Here is a 19,805-nt window from a genome sequence, read left to right on the forward strand (position 1 = left end):
TAACTTATGTACTTATATGCCCGTTCAGTTAGGTTTTTAATTTAGATAAAAGGACGTTTTGACTATCTTAATGGGAGGTACTCTTTGCATCATTTCCATTTCATTTAAGAGCTTACCTTCTGTATAAAAAGAGCATATTTCAAAAATTTGATCTTGTCGATTAATGCATAAAACCGAAAGAATATTGACTCCTCCATAAAATTACAAACGATAGAATAATCGAAACAATAATTAATATACAGGGCGTTGTATAATAATATGTTAAAAATTCAGAGTTTAAATCTATAGGCGATTTTAAGAAAAAAAATTTTTATGAACATGGGTCCGTCCACGTTTCCTATCTGAAAAATTAGGTGATAAAAAATGATAATTTTTTTCTACTAAGTCCGTTTCGGCATTAAATATTTTTAATAAAATTGGAGAGTGTAAAATAGGTGTAAAGACATATTTTTTAAGAGAAAAACAATGTTTTTTATTTCACCAATGGCGTCTCCATTAATAAGACATTGAACCTTATAAACGAAAAATATGATACACAACTGTTCTTTTAAATAAAAATCATTTTCTGAATGCTTCATATTTCTGAGAAAAAAATCTCTTGAAATTTTTCATAACTTTCACCATTTTGATAGAAAAAATAAAACAATTTATAACTGAGAAATCGCATAATTCACTCTTTTAACACAATAAAAAATATAATATATTTTTTAACGCCTTACTTAATTGACCTTTTATAAGTAACGTAATGTACCTAATTTAGTTTTGTAGTATTAATATTAGATAGAAAATAATGTTTTAAAAAATGTTCTTCCTTATTAAAACGGTTAATGTAATGAAAAATATTGAATAGCTCTTTTTTAACAGAAACATGCAGCTTTCAAAAAATTCTTTTTATTTTTTTTTAATCAATGGCGTATCATATTTTTCGTTTACAATGTTCGGAGTCACATCAATGGGAACGCCACTGGTGCAATTAAAAACATTGTTATTCTTTTAAAAAATGTATCTTTACACCTATTTTACGCTCTCCAATTTTCATAAAAATATTTTTTTGCTGAAATGGACTTATTAGGAAAAACTAAAAAAAATTTTCACCCTGTATTTCAGGCAGAAAGCGAAAACGGACCCATGTTTATATGAATCTTTTTTCTTCACATCACCCACAGATTTATCCCCCGAACTTTTGACATTCTGCTATGAAACACTCTGTGTACTAAAAATGGCTACCTGCATCTCTCCGTACGTTAGTTTCCAATTTCCCCAAACGATGGCATTGTCCCAACAACATGTAACAGTAAAACGCCGCTTAACCTCAAAATACAAAATATATTGAAATCGGCTAAACATTATTATTATTTGTCTTAAATAATCAGATTCATCGATTTGATGACAAATTTAGAATAGCTTTTAGTAGCCACCACAATGTCTGAAAACACTTCTGCTCAAAAAACCATCACGGCCCCCACTGTACAACAAATTCAAACTGACCGAATCACACAGGTAACCCACTCTGATTTTTCTCACAACTTTTCTCCATTTTCAGCTAAAATTTAGCTTGCAGAGAAATATTGGGCTCCTCATGCCGCAGCACAACACACCAGTTTTGATCCTGAGGTCATCGAAGATGTCTACATGCAAGATATTCGTGGTAGCAAGTAAGGAAACACACAAAACTATATTCCCACCTCAAGTTTTACTATGAGTTATATTTACAGCTACTCAATACGACGTATCATGGTGCTAGAATTTAGTCAATATTTAGAAAACTTTCTCTGGCCAAATTACAAGCCTGGAGCTTCACTTGCCCACATTTTATCCATAGTAATAATGGTGAATGAAAAATTTCGAGAGCGAGTACAAGTGTGGCAGGTACAGTAGTATTTATTACTAAATAAATACCTTCATCCCCTAATGCATACGTCAATAGGCTTTTAGAAAATTTAACAAGCATTTCCCAGATTTTTTCCAAAGAGTGCTTGAGGCTTGCTTGGAAGATGAGCTGCTGGTGACCATCAAAGAACAGATGGCTTTGCTTGTGTTTTTAAATCACTGCTTCAACAGCATGGAGGAAGCAATCTGTCGCGACCAAGTTAAAAGGCTCGTCTCATTGTCTATGTGGGTGTCTCTACAGCCTGTGAGACGAGAATATGAGTTCAAAGTCAATCCAAAATGGAAAAAATTTTGGAGGGCTATTCAGAGAAAGGATGAGCCTGAGCAGTTGGAAAAGTTGATGTGGGAGAGGACATTTCTGCACAAGCTTATGTTGAAGTTTTTGTTAGTGTTAGAGAGTATTGGGGAAACTGGGATTTGTCTACCTGATAAGGTGGGTTATTGCATATGTGGAATTTTTGTGACTTGATTATTGTTATTTAGGTACAATATTGTGAAAGATTTCTGGAGCTGATGATAGATTTAGAAGCATTGCTTCCCACACGAAGGTTTTTTAATACTGTACTGGATGATTGCCATTTGGTGGTTAGATGCCAGCTGTCAGGACTAGTTAGGAGGTCTGAGGGGCATTTATTTAATCAGGTGAGTCATAAGCTTCAGTTTACCAATTTATTTATTTCTGAACATTTTTAAAGGAAACATTTTGTTATTGGTGTTTATGAGAAAAAATAATAGTGTAATTGAAACTTTGAATGTTTCTTATTAACTTTTGGATTAAAGTGAAGTTTGAAGTTGTAAGAAATTGTCTATACACAGATCTTATTTTTGGTATCTGTTGATAATGTTATATTTCTGCTAAAATGACTGCTGAGATCAGTCACATAAAAGAGATTGAACCTCTTGAATCTTCCAGTTTCAATGTGAAATAATAGCTGTTCATTGTTTTATATAAAAATTTTATTCAAACAATTTAAGTACAATAATGAGGGTGGAAAAAATATTATTATAAAAGTAACCTCACTTGAGGAAGTGAAAATGTGGTTATCAGAGAGATTTTCCAATATTAATGGCCCCTGTTTCAGTTCAATCATGATTATTTGGGATTATTTAAGTGATATTTAAAAGTCCGTTAGGAAGTATTTAGTACCTATGAAAATGTCAAAATAACATTTTAAAAAACTTAAATTTTAGTTTATGTGTAATCTGTTGCTTTAGGGTATATTTAAACTACCAACAAAGCTGCCAAAATATCACAAGTGGTTCTTCAAAATACCTAAAACCTTAACTACTATATAAAATATTGAAAGAAATTTTCATTTTCTATGTAATATGAGTATTAAAATAGAGATTTATCATCTTAAAACCTTCAAAGGCACTAATGTGAACTATACCCATACTTAAATACTGCGGGCTCCCTGTAATTGCAATAATTATTGTACTCAGTATTCATGGCTGTCATTTCATCTCCCCATTCATTCTCGGGCTCCGGCCGGAAAAAGGGACAAATGCAGTTTTCATAGCAGCACGTCTTTTTCAGTAAATAAGACACGTGTTTCTGATTGATCAGGCAAATGTAAAACAAGAGGGGTCCCATGAACGTGTTCACTATGATGTGGCTGTTGATTAGGCCCTCGTATTTTGAGAACGACGAGAGGAAGAACAGCCAGCAGAGCGTTAGAGTTAAGAGTAGTAGAATGAACATTCTAAAGCTGTTTAAGTGGGAAAATGTATTCAGTGTTTTGTGGTATAAAGGGTACTTACCTGTGCCTCAATTTATGATGAATTCTGCCATAAGTGTGCATGCGATTAATCTTCTTGAGGGTTGTTGCAAAGAAGAAAACATCGGCTAAAACTGTGAAGGCGACAGGAACGAAGAATATAATCATACCCAGGGAGCCAATTTGCTCCCGAGGCCTTTCTACAGTGTTTTGAATTTCGGATAGATCCGGATAGTCCATAGTGAAATGTGCAAACATCGCCAAGCACCCCAATGTTATGGTGCACAGCCAAGCATACAGCCCATAATAACAGTACTTTCTACCATCAGTAATGCGCAAAAAAACATTCCTTGATCTGTAATTAATTGAATCATATAAGTGATTCCTTAAAGATTAAAACTTACTTAAAAGTCTTCCAAATGTAAAATCCCAAAGTATTCAGCCAAAAAAAGGCGCCCAACAAACTAATGTAGCAAATCGCTTCTGAAAACATTTTATACTTTTAATTAACACTCTGAAATGTTGTCAAAAAATAATATTTTACCGGCAATTAATAAGCTAATGTGGCTCTTAAATACTGTCAAAAGCCGTACTAGATCGGCAGTTTGACTAACTAGCAAACATAGGCACATTGTAGTCACAATGTTTCCAGCCAGGTCTCTTAAAGTTGGCATTACAAAGTAAATAATGGAAATAGTCAATAGGCAAATTATAGTGATCCCATGACTGACAGGGCTCACAATATTATGCATTAAAAATTCGTTGCTTGCCCAATCATGATTTTGATCAGGATTGCAGACCCAGGCAAATTCACGTAGTTCATTACTGTCAACTTGCTACAATTAGAGAACAGTTTCATTTAATATAAATAGAAGAAGAGATTAACATTTAGACAGTCAAAATGTTGCTTTAGCTGATTTTTCATATTTAAAAAAATAATAATTTAAAAATTTACTTGTTAATGATTCTTGTTGTGACTTAATAAAAAACCTTTATAGTCCTTTTACCTACCTTATCAATACAATATTTTCCCAAAACGTAATCATGAAACAACTTATTTTCCTCAATATTATACTCATTTTCCAATTCAAATTCATTGGGAATTTGTGTGTCAAAGTAATGCCGCAGAATGCCATTCGGCAGGAGTCGTAACTTGTCTGTTGAAGACTGATAATGGAATATTCTCCATAATTGAGTACTCCTGCAGTTCGGCTTACCTATTATGAGTCTAAATAAATTGTTTTAATGTAGAAATTAACACATGTATATTTTGAAAAAACATTTATAGCATTGTGATTTACAGCACTGGGATTGCTCAAAAAAAAGATTATCTGATTTAATTCATCCACTTGCATTTCTTTTGGGACCTAATATTGTTGAGAAGCTTTGGTTAGCAAATGCAACCTTTCAATTCAACTTCCATACTGAGTGTTTTAACATACATTTCTGCTAAATTGTTTGGACCTAACTTCTGCTCCAAATGATTAATGAATGATGATGAAGCAAATGATGTTTTCAAATCGAAAACAAACACCCTCGTTAGAGCAATCTCAATGTGTTTGAAAATGCCAATTAATTTTTCAATAAAATAATTCCAATATAATCATATAATGACAATATATTACAAAATACCTGTAATCCACTTGTAAATTCGAACGACCATTTTCAGCTGTAAACAAGGGACTCCACAAATCCCCTGTCCCATTGGGTACTGAACAATAATTTCCCATAAGAATTTCGTTTGCGGCGCAACATTTAGGCACAATTATTGTGGGGCCTCTTGGCTCATTTTGTCCCACACTGAGGTTAACGCTTGTAAGGAGTATAAACCAGATGAAAAGCCTCCGAAGGGGCATTTTGCTGATTTTGTTGTTAGAGGTTAGGGGCGATTTTGGTGCACGAATGTAGTCGAGTGGGATTGGGAATAGGCTAGCGGAGCCTTCATTTGAGTTTATGAAGGGTTTTTGAGGCAGAAATCTAGGTTTAAAGGTGATAATAAGAAAAATTTAATAGATAAATAATAATAAATGTTTTTAGGCTATGGAAGTAAAAATGAAGTTTGAGCTTGGCATTTTTGACGAGTAGAGGGAACTGTTTTAATTGTAACTTATGAGTCAACGCACATTGTTGCCATTGTGTCCTATTTATTATATAGATTACTATTTCATAATAAATTAAGCCATTGTTAAGTCTCCGTTTAGCACATTTTTTCGACTGGACTTTTACAAAAATGGTATTTTTTGGTTATGAAGCTTTATTTATTTTTTGATTTTAAAATATTTTATAAAATTTAACTAAAAGTTCGTGAGATGTGACAATAGTGCTTCATGGTGCATGTTCATAGAAACTTGTGTATATGTTTTTTTAATTCACTTTAATAATACATTTATTTTATTACATAATTATACATAAATATAAATATATCAAAATTTATGGGATTAGAGAGACGTCCCAAAATTAACCTTTTAAACTAACTTCATCTTCTGCCTGCCCATTTTCTACATTATATGCAATAATTGTTGCATTAGTTTTTGCCTCCGCGCTTTCCATTTCTTCATCTTCAAGGTTCCTCCAAGAGCCGGGAAATTGGATATTGCAGAAGTTTTTATCGGCCAAAGCCCGGCGCACCCTTTTCCTGTATACCACCAGCACCAAAAAAATCAAAATCCCCTGGATCATATTGCAAAAATCCACCAGGAATCTGTAAACCAAGCTTTTAGGTTCTTTGTGCAATAGTGAGAAGTAGGGATTTACATTAGAACTTGCCCCGTTATGGATTGTTCCTCGCTATTTATTGCGAATGTAATCACTTCCAAACTCCAAGTTATGCCCATTATAATGCAAAGTTTTGTGCAGAGTTTTAATCTGTAACATAACAATACTTTGTATTTTTTAAAAATTTTATCCTATTTTATGTTAATTTTATGTTATTTTACCGATATTTGAGAATTTTACTTTTGGAGGTATGTATTTGTTTCCAAAGAGAAACAATTGTCCATAAGTAAAATACAAGGTTGAAGGCCAGCAATACCAACAAGGGTACATAAAAGTATATCCAGTAGACTTTCCTAGCTGAAAACGTAACAAATTAATCACCACTAATTCCCATAAGAGGTTACTTGCATCTGAACCAGCAGGAATGGTCCCCGAAACCTGGGCGAATGTCGTCCCAAAACTCCCAAGGAGAATAATGTGCCGCAAGGACAATTACAAGAGCAAGAAGGGGTCCTCCAATGCCCACTACATGGTAGATTATAGGCCACTTGAGGGTAGAGCCCATATTTGGCTTTCTAGAACCGGGCAGTTACATTTTTAGTTTATCTGGAATTATTATAATACTCACACAGAAGTCCTCCAGATGTCGAACGACAGGACTGCGAGCCAGAAAAACATATAAAAGAAAGCGAAATACATAATATATGCCACGGTCTTGCACTGGTCATCTTCAAAGCCGTTATGCAGCTGAATTATTGACAATATTATGTAGCTGCTTGCTTGACCTGCCAGCATATGCATTTTGCAGATGCCCTAACAGAAAGGAAATGTATTTATGTTAGGTGTCTTTATAATACAGGGTGGCCCAATGAAAACATTGCACCTCGATTTTCAGTATTTAAAATGAAAATGTGGAAACACGCTCGAACCCGTTGATTTTTGATTCGAGGGGGATAATTTTTTATTGTTTATTCAACTTTTCAACTTCAACCCCTAAGCAAAAGTGACAGTTACCTTCAAAATTTGTAATGGGAAGGGGTGTTGAGTGATACTTCATTTTAATGGTAGTGGCATCCTGATTATAGTCTTCAAGTTTCAAGTCACGGCCATTATCCCCATTGATATGACAGCTTGTCAAAGCCTTTGGGAAATTTATTTCAAGAGCTGCAGACTTCAAAATGAGGGTAGGAAAAAGTGAGTATTACTCAATCGTTTTGACGGAGGTGAGTTTTCATGAATACCATTAAATTACACACGAAATGTTACGTAACTTAAGACAACGCTTTGAACAAAATATATTTTATTGTATGAAGGTAAATAGTGGTCATTTCCAGCATTTAACAAATTAATCAGAAAAGTTATGTGAACACTTTTTTTCCATTTACCCATCTTTTAAATTTGAGGGGTAAAACTCACCTTCGTCAAAACAATTCAGTTATATCTTACTTTTAAAGGTCTTCCTATCTCATTTTAAAGTCTGTAGCTCTTATTGTGAGAAATTTCACAGAATCTTTGACAAGCTGCCATATCAACGGGGATAATGGCAGTGACTTTAAACTTGGAAGTTATAATCAGGGTGCAACCACCGTTAAAATGAGGTAACACTCGATGATTTTTCTCGTTAAAAATTTTGGGGGTAACTGTTACCTCAGTTTAGAGGTTGATGTTGAAGGGTAAAAAATACAATAAAAAATTGTCCCCCACGAATGAAAAATCGATGAACCCGGTCGTTTTTACACATTTTCATTTTAAAAACTGAAATTCGAGGTGCAAAGCTTTCGTTGGGTCACCCTGTATTTACCTGCAAATCCAGCAAACTAGGGATAGAAAAGTAAACCGCCATGGTTAGTAAGACAAATACTGCAGAAATGCTGATTACTATGGCCTGGATTTTCAATTTGCGTTGGTGATAGGTCTCCAGCGGGTCTGATTCCATACACACTATGTAGGATCTACTCTGATTTTGGTAATTAAAGTAGCAGTACTTGGTAAGTTTCCCACTATTGTCCTCTATCATCGTTCCATTGCTCAGCAAAGTAAAACCCGGCGCCTTCAGGTCTTCGAAGATGGGTATTGTGTTTTCTTCACATTTCAAATCGATCTTGGTGGAATTGGGCGTCATACAAAAAGTCTCCCTTTTGGTGGTGTCTAAAACGTTTTCGTTGGGGCAGCATTCGTACAGCGCCCACGCCTTCATGAAGAAAATTTCCATCAGGCTCCACACGATAACAGTTTTGTTGACCATCGCTGTTTACGACACTACACACTAGACTTCATGTTATTGAGAACGAAAACTTGAAACTCTAAAAATACGATTTTATTTATCTTCTTTTGGCGCGATCGTGCGACACATGTTATGGTTGTGTGCATTCACCGATTAACTCTGAAACGCGGAGTGCTGTTGGTCTATTCCCCACTTTGGATCCTCTTTCCGCAATTTTATCGCAAAACGGGATTTTGCAATGTATACAGAGAATTTGGTCCATGTGGTTAAATTGATGGGGTCTCTTGAAGATTTGTCGGGCAACAAGCGTAATCGACCAATTTTTAAAGTGAAACAGCGTTTTCTGTAAAACATTCTAAGGAGCTGAAATATCTTATAAGAGAAATCAATATGGAATTTCTTTATAAGAAAGTGCTGTCGCAACTGTTATAAAGCAGTAAATTGCTTGTTCAGGCTGTTTAGCGTGTTTTTTTTGTTAAATTCTTCTTGATACGATCCCGATTTTTGCATTATGGTCTCCAAATTGTCAAATTTTTTATAAAAATGTTTCACTAGCAAAGAATAACACGTGAATCAGCCAGTGACACGTTTTTCCCCGTTTTTACAGCTTCTCTTTAAACATTTTTCGACACGAGGTACGATATTGATTTTGCACTACAGTGTCATATTGTGTGGAAAACTGTACATGATCTTTCGCAGTTTTTGAAAGATAGAGACGTGCCCCAATTATCAAACTCACCTCGAATTTTTTAAAATTACAGAGATGAATTATCAATAGTTCTTATACCTTTTCTTCATGTCACCACTCTGATTTTTGCAGTACAACTTCTAATGTTTTCACTTGCGTAGAAAATTATGACCTTTTGCAGACTATAAAAGACAGTGCGGTACAGGTGCGAAAAACAGAAAGACGAAAAGACTTTTTTTCAAATCATTTTCACTGCGACCCTGATTTTTGCCGTACACTCTCAAAATTGTTAAATTGCATAGAAAACTGCATGGTGTTTCACAGTCTAAGGAAGACAGCAATATTTGCCAATTAACCAACGGATTTTCTAAAATCAGAAATATGAATTGTTTACAATTTTCCTGATTTTTTAAAATTCATATCACATCTTCTTTGATACGATTCTGGCTTTCGCAACATCTTCTCAATGAATTTTAATTCTGTAGAACAGTCGTCATTTTTCACGACTTCTATGTGATGTAGCTGAGTAGGCAACTAGAATCTGAACTTAAATAATATAAAACTAATAACGCATCCTGATTTTTGGAGAAATGAGCTTTTAGAATCCTTTCAGTCTCTTTAGAGCTATCTTAAAATGAACAAAAATGATCTTACTTTTATGACCCCGAAATAAGAGCCGGAAATCGTCAAAACATGTCGTACTTCATTTGCACTTGCATGAATAGGTATCAGGCGATTTAAACTGGGGCAGTACCATCATAAGTACCTTGTGTCGTTTTTGTTAGTTTAGTAATGTTAAAAAGAATATACTCATGCTTATGTGTGCTTGTTTGGTATTAGTTAAGATTAAGAAAATAATTTGTTGTTGATATTTTTGTCAAATATTTTGGATTAACTGCGTCGTAAAGTGTCACGAACTGCAGTGACCGATTTTGTAATTCACGTTTTATTTATCACTATTATAGCGCCAATTTTGCACATTTTATTGCTGCGGAAAATTATCTACAATTAAACGACATCGAAATTTCCAATTATTTTCGACGTAAGTAAAACCGGAAGAAATTCGGTAAATTGTGTCTGGGTTTGATTAAATTATCGAGGCGATAATGATGATGATGATGATGATGATGATGCAACAAATTAACTTCAAAGAAACTGGTTATATTTTTAATGTACACATGTTTATGTCCATAATTTTTACCTTTTTAAATCACTTAGATAATTGTTTGATTATTGATTAAATAATTATGATAATTATTACAGAGTTTTAATGAAAACGCATGTGTCCAATAAGGTTAAAATTGGCCGATTTTTAGTTTATCTTTTCTGAGGTGTTTCTTATGTGCTAGACCACGATCGACTGCTGTAGCCATTGTACAATAAATGTAGACTGAACTTACAATTATTGTGTATTGAATCTATAATTTGAAATATAAAACTGCAACAATGCAAAGGAGAATTGTTATATTTCTCATCTCTGTTCTACACTTTTGTGAATTACAGTTAGAAAAGTAATTTGATTTCCTGCTTTAATTTAGAAATGTTTTCCTTTTCTCATGTTTATTTGTGTTTGGAATAATTTTTGCTTATGAGCTAATGATTTTTTTTACCAAGTGAAAACTTCTTTGAAACTCCTCTGAGGTCCATGGTGGGTGAAATAGAACTAATTGTAAGACATGAACATCAATGATGAACATAATTTTGAAATCTATATTATGTATTTCATTTCTTCTAATGAAATTCTTCAGGGATTATTATTTTTTTCTTAGTGAATGCTCACGTAAAATACATTCAAACTGATTCTACAAAGTGGTGCATTAACTTTTTTGGTTGTAGTTTAATGAAAAAACTGGTTTGGCAGTGGATTTGTGCATTAATTAATTACATAGTTGGCGCCAATGAATAAGTGAAAAAGTCCAAAACTCTCCCAGTGTTTATTATTGCTAGTTATGTAAACAAAACTAGTCTGTGAAAATAATAATTGTTGTTATTAGTGTGAAGTAACTGCCTTCAATTTTTCTTAGAAGAAGGCAGCATTCTGATGGGTTTTTTTAACCTAAAGGTGGTATTTAATTTAATTTAAAATATGGTAATTTTAGATTCGAATGTTTCCAAAATACTTTCTGGAATTATCTCTCTGGAGATGTAGAGCTTCATCTAAAAATTGGTACTGAAACTGGTACTTTCTTACCTTCGATTTCTATCTAAAAAATTACTTTTTTAATCAATCTTCTAATATATTGTTTTAATATTCATAACTTCCTATATTGTATAATTTCTAATTTTGGGTAAGTTGTTTCTACAGTATGTCCACAGACATACGGCCCCAAGAGGACAAATTGACAAAAAATGTCGTTTTTCGACAAAAAGTCAATCTTGATAAAAGTCTCCGCCTCTTGAAAAAATACGATTTACAAAGACAACTTTGAACTTTTTTATACAGGGTGCCCAAAAACTACGAACACATGAAATACTATCAAGAATAAATTACCTTTTTTTTTCATCTTGGAGCAAAATGGTAAATAAAAAACAAATTTTAAATCCTATCCAAAGTTTACATACAAAATTTTAATTGAATATTCCAAGTTTTATTTTTCTTTTAAAATTCAAACAATTTCTAGTTTTACCTTTTTCACCTCATTTTATGTATTCACAACAAGCATGACAACAAATGTCACAATATTAAATTTAAGAAATGCGTCGAATACAGGGGAGGTGTGTTTGAATAAATAATATCTACTAACTTTTATTTTGAATTATTTATAAACTATTTTGGAATAGTGGAATTTTGTATGTAAACTTTGGATAGGATTTAAAATCTTTTTTTTATTTACCATTTTACTCTAAAATGAGAAATAAAGCTAGTTTACTCTTGATAGTATTTCATGTATTCGTAGTTTTGGGGCACCCTATATGAAAAAGTTTCAAGTTACCTTCGTAAATCGTATTTTTTCGAGAAGCAGACATTTTTTTATCAAGAATGACATTTTGTCGGAAAACGATATTTTTTGTCCATTTGTCCTCTTGGACCCTTTATCTGTGGACATACTGTATATCACCTATTTCTAACAATTTTGAAGATAAAGAACCTTAACGAGAGAATTAACTGACACCTTGTTTCTCATTTTTGCAGCCAAAAGATTAATAAAAAAATTGTCTATATCAATATTTATGATCTATGAGAAAGATATTTAATCTTCTCTTTATAACTTGCTTGTTCAGGCGCCAAAGTGACCAATAATACGCAGTTTTCAGTAATTTCATATTTTTTTCACGTTTCTTAAATTATTTGCTCCAATTGCTACAAAAACAGCTCCATGATTTCAGCGTGATTCATTAAAAAAAAAAATTAATACGATTTTTTTCAATAAATCCTGATTTTTAATTTTAGAATTTGTACCTTCAAAACGCAATTTTTTTTCTTTTTCATCATTCAATCATTCAATTAATCATATTTTCTGCTTTTTTGGAAAAAGAAATTTAACTGATCTTTTCTCTGTCCTCTTCCAGCTTTTAGACATGCTGAAGTTCTACACCAGATTCGAGATTAACGACGAAACCGGAGACCCCTTGAGTGACCACGACATGACACAAATCCACTACGACAAAATAACTTCCTTACAGGTCAGTTTTCTACTCCCAAACCTCATACATTCTTGCCTAAACGTTAATATACTTTTATTACAAGAAACTTTTAGCGATACTAATATCTATCAAGGCCCATCGTTTTGATGTCTAAATTTATAACTTTATGACATACGTAAAACATTTAAATTGCCACAAGTACGTTTATGTTTTGGTGTTATGCAACGTACCATAAATCAGGAAAAACCCGAACCAGGATTGTATTCAGCGGTTTTGTTTTTGCAGAAAGCGGCCTTTTCTAAATTTCCAGAACTACGCCCTTTTTCACTTGCGAATGTGGCCAGTGTGGACACTCGGAAGGCGCTGGAGAAGCACTTTGGACCCCTCAGCAGGGACCAACTGAGGGCTATTGCCAATTATTTGTGTTTGGTGCCCCCTCCCGGAGAGGAGGAGAGCTTCAAGTGGTGCAGGTTGGATGAAACGTTCCTGAGGGAGTTGCTGGTGAGCGAAAATGTTGCGATATTAATGTCTAGATAACGGCGAAAGATCGCTTTTTGTAGTTACATTGTTTGTGTCGAGAACGCCACAACTATGAAATATGTTTTACAGGTGTCGAGACATGAGAAACGGGTTTCCCAGCTGGTGGCCCTCAATGAAATGCCTCTGTATCCCACGGAGGAGATAATTTGGGACGAAAATGTGGTACCGACCGCCTATTTTTCCGGTGAAGGCTGTTTAGCCTTGCCCAAATTGAACTTGCAATTTCTCACGCTGCACGACTATTTGCTGCGGAATTTCAACTTATTCCGGCTGGAATCTACATGTATGTAAGCATTCGTTGAACAAATAAATGGACAATTTCCTGTTTTAGCGACAGAATGTCTTACTAAACCAAAGATTATGCATAGTTTCCCGAAAACATAACACGATAATACACAAATGGGTACATGGGGGCCTGTGCTTATTTTTAAATCGTGAGGCGTCGCACGGGTCAAGTTTCAGTCTGTTTATGTGTGTTAATTAGTTGATTTTCAATTAATTATCGTCGTTTGGTTGTGGACTGATGTGTTAGTCAATTTTGATGCACACTTGTTGCATATTGTTATAGTCGGTCACATATGTAAAAAAAAATGGAATTGTATGTTCGAATTCCTAGAAAACCTTTTGTAAACAAATTGAAGTATGTGGGAGTGTGAGTTCGCTTCTATTTCTATTCCTTTCGCAATAAAAATTAAAAGGGGAATTATTGTTCCCTTTTCTTTCCTCTGAAATTGTCGAGAATATGTTCTTGATAATGGCGAAGCAGATGTGTCGGATTCTTTAATCTGAACAGAGGAAATAATGTATAATTTGTGAAGTTTTGGATAACGGGATTGTTTAGCGGAATCTTATGAACGTCATTTTCACTTAAAACATATAAATTGAAATTACTCTGTTTTTGCCATTGCTGAGAAAATATTCTTAACAATGATGAAGGTCACGTTTCGGAATCTTGAATGTGAAAGGAAGAAACATGACGTGTGATTTTTGACATTTTAAATAAGCAGCGTCATTTAGACAAACATAAGATATCACTTCCAATGTAAAAAATAGTATAAGAGCCCCATTAAATCATTTTGCTCCATGTGAAATTGGAGATATAAAATATTAACTATGCAGTTTCCATTAATATCGTCAAAACTTTTTTCTTTTCGTTGAAATTTGATATAAAAAGTGATCAAAATACTCAATTGTTAGAAACTCAATTATGAAAATTCTAGTACCAATGCTTTTGATCCTTACAATATTGTTATTTTTTCGTAATTTTCAGACGAAATTCGTCAAGACATCGAAGACGCCGTAAGTAGGCTTTGCCCTTGGTAAGTAACATAACAACTTCGGTGAACTAAGAAAAGTGCTCACTAACTATGATCAAAGTGCCTCCCTGACCCGCTACAAAATGTCAGAATAAAGAAAATCATGGAAAAAGTCGATCATTTTGTCACACTTAGTACGCACTTTTCGAAATTTTCGAATTTACGAATTTAGACCCTAATGACAACTGTGAAAAACTTCCCCAGGAAAGCTGAGGACAACAGTACCTACTTTGGCGGCTGGGCTCGTATGGCTCACCCTATAGAACATCTTGCAGTTGTCGAGGTTGCCAAGCCAAATATCGGCGAAACTCGGCCGAGTCGCGTCCGAGCCGATATCACTGTCAATCTGTCAGTTAAATCAGAGGTCAAAGCTGAGTGGGAGAACTTGCGGAAACATGACGTTTGTTTTTTGGTCACCGTTAAACCGGTGAATCCAATAGGTAAGTCATATGATGACATGGAAATTGTTAATCGAAGGATTTCGAAAATGAGCGCTTGCCAATTTATTAAAAACAACGTACAGTGACAGCAGCAGAACTTGACGTATGAGTAAGGTTATATGCTGAGTTATTAACCTCACTCATATGTCAAATTCGGCTCCTGTACCTGTCTGTTATTTATACACTATTTTTTTCGCATTGCTATCTATGCTTTCTTTTCTTATATTCAGGTACGAGATACAATTACAAAGAACCCTTTGCTCCTCAAGTGGGCTTGGATTGCATCCGAGGGTGTGAAATCGAAGGGATGCTTGACAGTAATGGTAGAGTGATCGAAGATGGCCCCGATCCAAAACCGGTCTTACCTGGTGACAGGCGCACTTTTCGAGTGTGGCTGGACTGCAACCAGTATCGTGAGGATATGAGTGAGGTCAATAAGGGCAAAGAGGACGTGTACGAGAGCTTCAACATTATCATCCGAAGGAAGCCGAAAGAGAACAACTTTAAGGCCGTATTGGAAACCATTAGAGAATTAATGAACACAGAGTGTGTGGTACCCGAGTGGCTGCACGATATAATTTTGGGCTATGGCGATCCAAGCGCCGCTCATTATACCAAGATGGATGGGCAAATTGCCACGTTGGATTACAACGACACGTTCATCCACATGGACCATTTGCGCTCTTGTTTTCCGGAGTATCAAATCAAATTGAAAACTGACGATCCTAAGAAGCTGGTGCGACCTTTTAGACTTACGTTCGAAGATTTGGACAAGGAGGAGGGGGAGGAGAGAAGGAAGGCCATTGTGGTGGAACCACACAAGATTCCTAGGAGAGGACCATTTCATTTTAATGAGCCTAAGAAGAACATGATTCCGTTTACACCCACTCAAATCGAGGCGATTAAATCGGGGATGCAGCCGGGGTTAACGCTTGTGGTGGGACCTCCGGGTACGGGAAAAACCGACGTTGCTGTGCAAATTATCTCCAACTTGTACCACAACTTCCCTAACCAAAGAACTCTAATTGTTACGCATTCGAATCAAGCTCTGAATCAACTCTTCGACAAAATCGTGCAATTGGACATCGACGAGCGTCATCTGCTGCGTTTGGGTCATGGGGAAGAGGCTTTGGAAACCGAAAAAGTAAGTGTTTTTTATCAGGGGTAGGGAACACTGAACGAAAATGTGTTTAAAGGATTTTAGCCGATATGGAAGAGTGAATTACGTGCTAGCCAAGCGTATTGATCTGCTGCAAGAAGTGCAGAGACTTCAGGATTCCATAGATGTGGAAGGGGATCAGGCCTATACATGCGAAACCGCGGGCTATTTTTACTTGTACCAAATTCTTTCTAGATGGGAGCACTTTTTGAGTGTGGTCAAACCCAAAAGTGGAAAAGTATGTATAAAATATTTCTTAGCCAAAAAGGCGTCTGGAAATTTCTGAAAATTAATTTTCAAAATTTTGTGAAAAACGTATGTTCCTTGGATAACCGTTTAATCTGATATTGACATATAACACACTGATTTTCTCTTAGGTATCCCCCAATCCCGAAATAATCTCTCAAGAATTTCCATTCCGCAAATTCTTCAGTAACGCCCCACAGCCTCTCTTCAAGGGCTTCTCCTACGAGGCCGATCTCGAAGTGGCTGAAAGCTGTTTCCGTTATATCGACCACATCTTCAAGGAACTGGAAGAATTCCGCGCTTTCGAGCTCTTGCGCTCCGGCCTGGACCGTTCCAAGTACTTGTTGGTCAAGGAGGCTAAAATCATTGCCATGACGTGCACGCACGCCGCCTTGAAGCGTAAAGAACTGGTCGAGATCGGCTTCAAGTACGACAATATTCTCATGGAGGAATCTGCTCAGATCTTGGAGATCGAAACATTCATTCCACTACTGTTGCAAAATCCACAGGACGGCTACAATAGACTGAAGAGATGGATCATGATTGGGGACCATCATCAGTTGCCGCCAGTAATTAAGAACATGGCGTTTCAGAAGTATTCCAATATGGAGCAAAGCTTATTTACAAGGCTGGTGAGGTTGGGAGTAACTACCGTTGATCTGGATGGGCAGGGGAGGGCTAGGCCCAGGTGAGAGTTTTTTTGTTAAACCCTACATATGTCATGATCGCGTTTAGCGTTTCTTTTTAAATATGAATGTCAAATTATGATAGAAAAGCATCTGCGATTGAGTTCGGCAGCGTTGCGAGGCGTCTTTATACACATACCAAAGATTTTGGAACAAAGCTCCGTTGTTACAATATTTTTTTCATTTTACAGCATATGCAACCTGTATAACTGGCGTTACAAGAAACTGGGCAACTTAAGCCATGTGGAAAATTGGGCGGAATATAAAAGGTCCAACGCTGGCTTCGCCTTCGATTTTCAACTCGTTGACGTGCAGGACTTTAACGGTGTGGGAGAGTCCGAGCCCAATCCCTACTTTTACCAAGTAAACAATGCCTTTATTTTCTTAAAATAAACCCTAATTTGATTTAAAAAGAATCTAGCTGAAGCCGAATACTGCGTAGCTGTGTTTATGTACATGCGATTGATAGGCTATCCTGCTAGCAAAATCACCATTTTGACCACTTACAACGGCCAAAAGCACTTGATACGGGATGTGGTTAATGCGAGGTGCGCTAATAATCCTTTAATAGGAAGGCCCCATAAGGTATTATTTGCCTTTATAATTGTTAATATCCCAGTAAATTGCGTTTTTTGTGTCATTGTAGGTGACTACAGTTGACAAGTATCAGGGTCAACAAAACGATTACATTCTTCTCTCGTTGGTCAAAACCAGGGCCGTGGGCCACTTGCGGGATGTCCGTAGATTGGTGGTGGCTATGTCTCGCGCCAGATTGGGACTATACATTTTCGCCAGAGTTTCTCTGTTTCAGAATTGTTATGAACTTACTCCAGCCTTTGAGCAGGTTAATTTAAGCAAAAAAGGTATTAATAATGCTAAAAGAAGGAATTTTTAGTTGACTCAAAGGCCCACTAAACTACACTTATTACTCAATGAGTTATATCCCACTCAAAGATTGAATAGCGAGCAGCCTTCGGCGCCTTCGATGATTGTAGAGGACATGACGCATATGGCAAATTTTGTGTATCAATATTACATGGATAGGGTCAAAGCACTGAAAATACAGTATGAGGTAAATTTAATTAATTTTGAAATGTACTTTTTTTTAAAGTTGTTTAATAGGAAACTCAAAAACAATGGGAGAAACCTGGAAATGTGGAGTGCAAATCCCACGAAGGAATGATCACATCACATCCAGGCGAAGACAGGGATACAGACAGCGAAGATGAGGGGGAGCAAAAGGGTGCGCAGGTGGCGGTCCCCATTCAAGACGAGCCAATTGAGGAAATTGTGACTGTAACAGTGGATAATGCACCTGAAGTTGAGGGGATGGAGCAAGTACAGGTTTGTAGCAAGTGAAGAGATGTTTAAGGACGTTTAAAAGGAAGTTTTCAGGAGATTAATGATCAAGATGAGGAAATGGATGAAACGACTACGGCAGATAGTGAGGTGATGGATACTGGAGAGGTTGCAAATGATGAATAAATAATTAAAAAAATAATTTAAACCATCTTTTTTTATTAAATTGTAAGATTAAATGTAAAAAAGAAAATATGTGTAATGACTTACTTAAGTAATTAAAAGTTTTTTGCAAGGAAATATATCTTAATTTGTACTACTTGAAATCACATGTTTTTCTCTATCATCTTCACTCTTATCAGCTTCTTTATTTTTATATTTGTCCTCGCTATCACTACTCATACATTTATCCCCAGTAGTATTTATTAGCTCTTTCTCACTTGTTCCTGGTATGTCATCTTCGCTGCTCACACTTAAATCATCATCAATCTCACTGTCTAACCACAACTTGGGCTTCTTTTTCGGCGCTACTTTCCTTTTAACATCCTCTGACTTCCTCTTAATGCCACTGCAAGAAGCTTCTAAACCTTGCAACACTGCATTTTCAATCTTTTCAGGCAGCTCACTCCTATTCTTATCATAGTCCTCATCTTTAAAGTCATACTTAGGCTCCTCCAGCATCTTTTCAAGCTTCTTTTTCTTCTTATCTTTTTCTTCCTTTTCCCTGTCGGCCTGTTGTGCCACCCACTTTTTTAATCTCTGTTCTTTATTTATGTCTCTCAATCGTCTTCCACTGAGGTCCCTGCATGCTTCTCTGTTAGTGGTCTTCTCGATTTGAGCACCAATGGCGCGGAGCATTGAGCCAAAGCCGCCTTTGCCTCCTCGCAGTTTGATGATCACATCAATTTTGCCTGATAGAGGGTCGGAAGTTACTTTCTTGCCATTTGAAAGTAGGTAGTATTGGTCTGAGTACATGCCCTAGGGAGAGGATATTTGTTTTTGTTAAGTGTTCATGTGTTGTTATGCATATGGAAAGCAGAATTGAGTACTTACCAAATGAAAATGGATCAATTCGTTCAGTTCTTCACGACTTATCGAATTTCGTTCGACGGGTAAGGTGATTTTTCCCCATTTTACACGCAATTGAGGTAAGACTTCCATAGCTAATGACGGTTGAAATTTAATGAGGCTGAAAAGTTGATTGTATGTGATTTTCTTCAAATTATTAAGTGGAAAAATTGTAAGAACTTGATTTAAAGAGAACAAGAATATTAAACGAAAAACGTAAACAATCACACT

The 19,805-nt window shown here is 35.7% G+C and overlaps 5 protein-coding genes across 6 annotated transcripts in view; 2 read left to right on the top strand and 3 right to left on the bottom strand.

The window, feature by feature from the left end:
- LOC136408581 (MYG1 exonuclease) overlaps positions 1–19,805 on the top strand; it is a 102,320-nt gene that overhangs the window by 1,482 nt on the left and 81,033 nt on the right. The gene's annotated exons all lie outside the window — the stretch shown is intronic.
- On the top strand, positions 1,374–18,758 carry LOC136408564 (RNA helicase aquarius). Its single transcript, XM_066389626.1, has 19 exons — positions 1,374–1,500; positions 1,555–1,655; positions 1,716–1,869; positions 1,928–2,323; positions 2,374–2,532; positions 12,746–12,859; positions 13,106–13,321; positions 13,430–13,643; positions 14,631–14,679; positions 14,881–15,116; positions 15,347–16,260; positions 16,313–16,513; positions 16,653–17,209; positions 17,399–17,570; positions 17,622–17,792; positions 17,854–18,051; positions 18,103–18,279; positions 18,330–18,551; positions 18,603–18,758. Exons 1-19 carry the CDS (start codon positions 1,423–1,425, stop codon positions 18,690–18,692), a joined length of 4,419 nt encoding a protein of 1,472 aa, XP_066245723.1. The 5' UTR covers positions 1,374–1,422; the 3' UTR covers positions 18,693–18,758.
- On the bottom strand, positions 2,830–5,739 carry mthl5 (G-protein coupled receptor Mth-like 5). Its single transcript, XM_066389641.1, has 6 exons — positions 5,241–5,739; positions 4,620–4,836; positions 4,153–4,444; positions 4,013–4,091; positions 3,652–3,963; positions 2,830–3,599 (listed from the first exon to the last, which is right to left on the bottom strand). The coding sequence occupies exons 1-6, from the start codon at positions 5,462–5,464 to the stop codon at positions 3,266–3,268; spliced, it is 1,458 nt and encodes a 485-aa protein (XP_066245738.1). The 5' UTR covers positions 5,465–5,739; the 3' UTR covers positions 2,830–3,265.
- On the bottom strand, positions 6,031–8,801 carry LOC136408575 (G-protein coupled receptor Mth2-like). 2 transcript variants are annotated; one of them, XM_066389643.1, is made up of 6 exons: positions 8,125–8,801; positions 6,952–7,136; positions 6,732–6,898; positions 6,545–6,680; positions 6,363–6,473; positions 6,031–6,309 (listed from the first exon to the last, which is right to left on the bottom strand). In XM_066389643.1, the coding sequence occupies exons 1-6, from the start codon at positions 8,566–8,568 to the stop codon at positions 6,066–6,068; spliced, it is 1,287 nt and encodes a 428-aa protein (XP_066245740.1). In that variant the 5' UTR covers positions 8,569–8,801; the 3' UTR covers positions 6,031–6,065. The 2 variants fall into 2 exon arrangements, with proteins under 2 accessions (XP_066245740.1, XP_066245739.1); XM_066389642.1 differs by having other exon boundaries at positions 6,032–6,309; positions 6,545–6,676; positions 6,728–6,898; positions 8,125–8,800.
- On the bottom strand, positions 18,748–19,753 carry LOC136408592 (splicing regulator SDE2). The gene is made up of 2 exons (XM_066389668.1): positions 19,560–19,753; positions 18,748–19,484 (listed from the first exon to the last, which is right to left on the bottom strand). The coding sequence occupies exons 1-2, from the start codon at positions 19,665–19,667 to the stop codon at positions 18,813–18,815; spliced, it is 780 nt and encodes a 259-aa protein (XP_066245765.1). The 5' UTR covers positions 19,668–19,753; the 3' UTR covers positions 18,748–18,812.

This window comes from Euwallacea similis, chromosome 4 (assembly GCF_039881205.1).
Source record: "Euwallacea similis isolate ESF13 chromosome 4, ESF131.1, whole genome shotgun sequence".
Lineage (NCBI taxonomy): Eukaryota > Metazoa > Arthropoda > Insecta > Coleoptera > Curculionidae > Euwallacea > Euwallacea similis.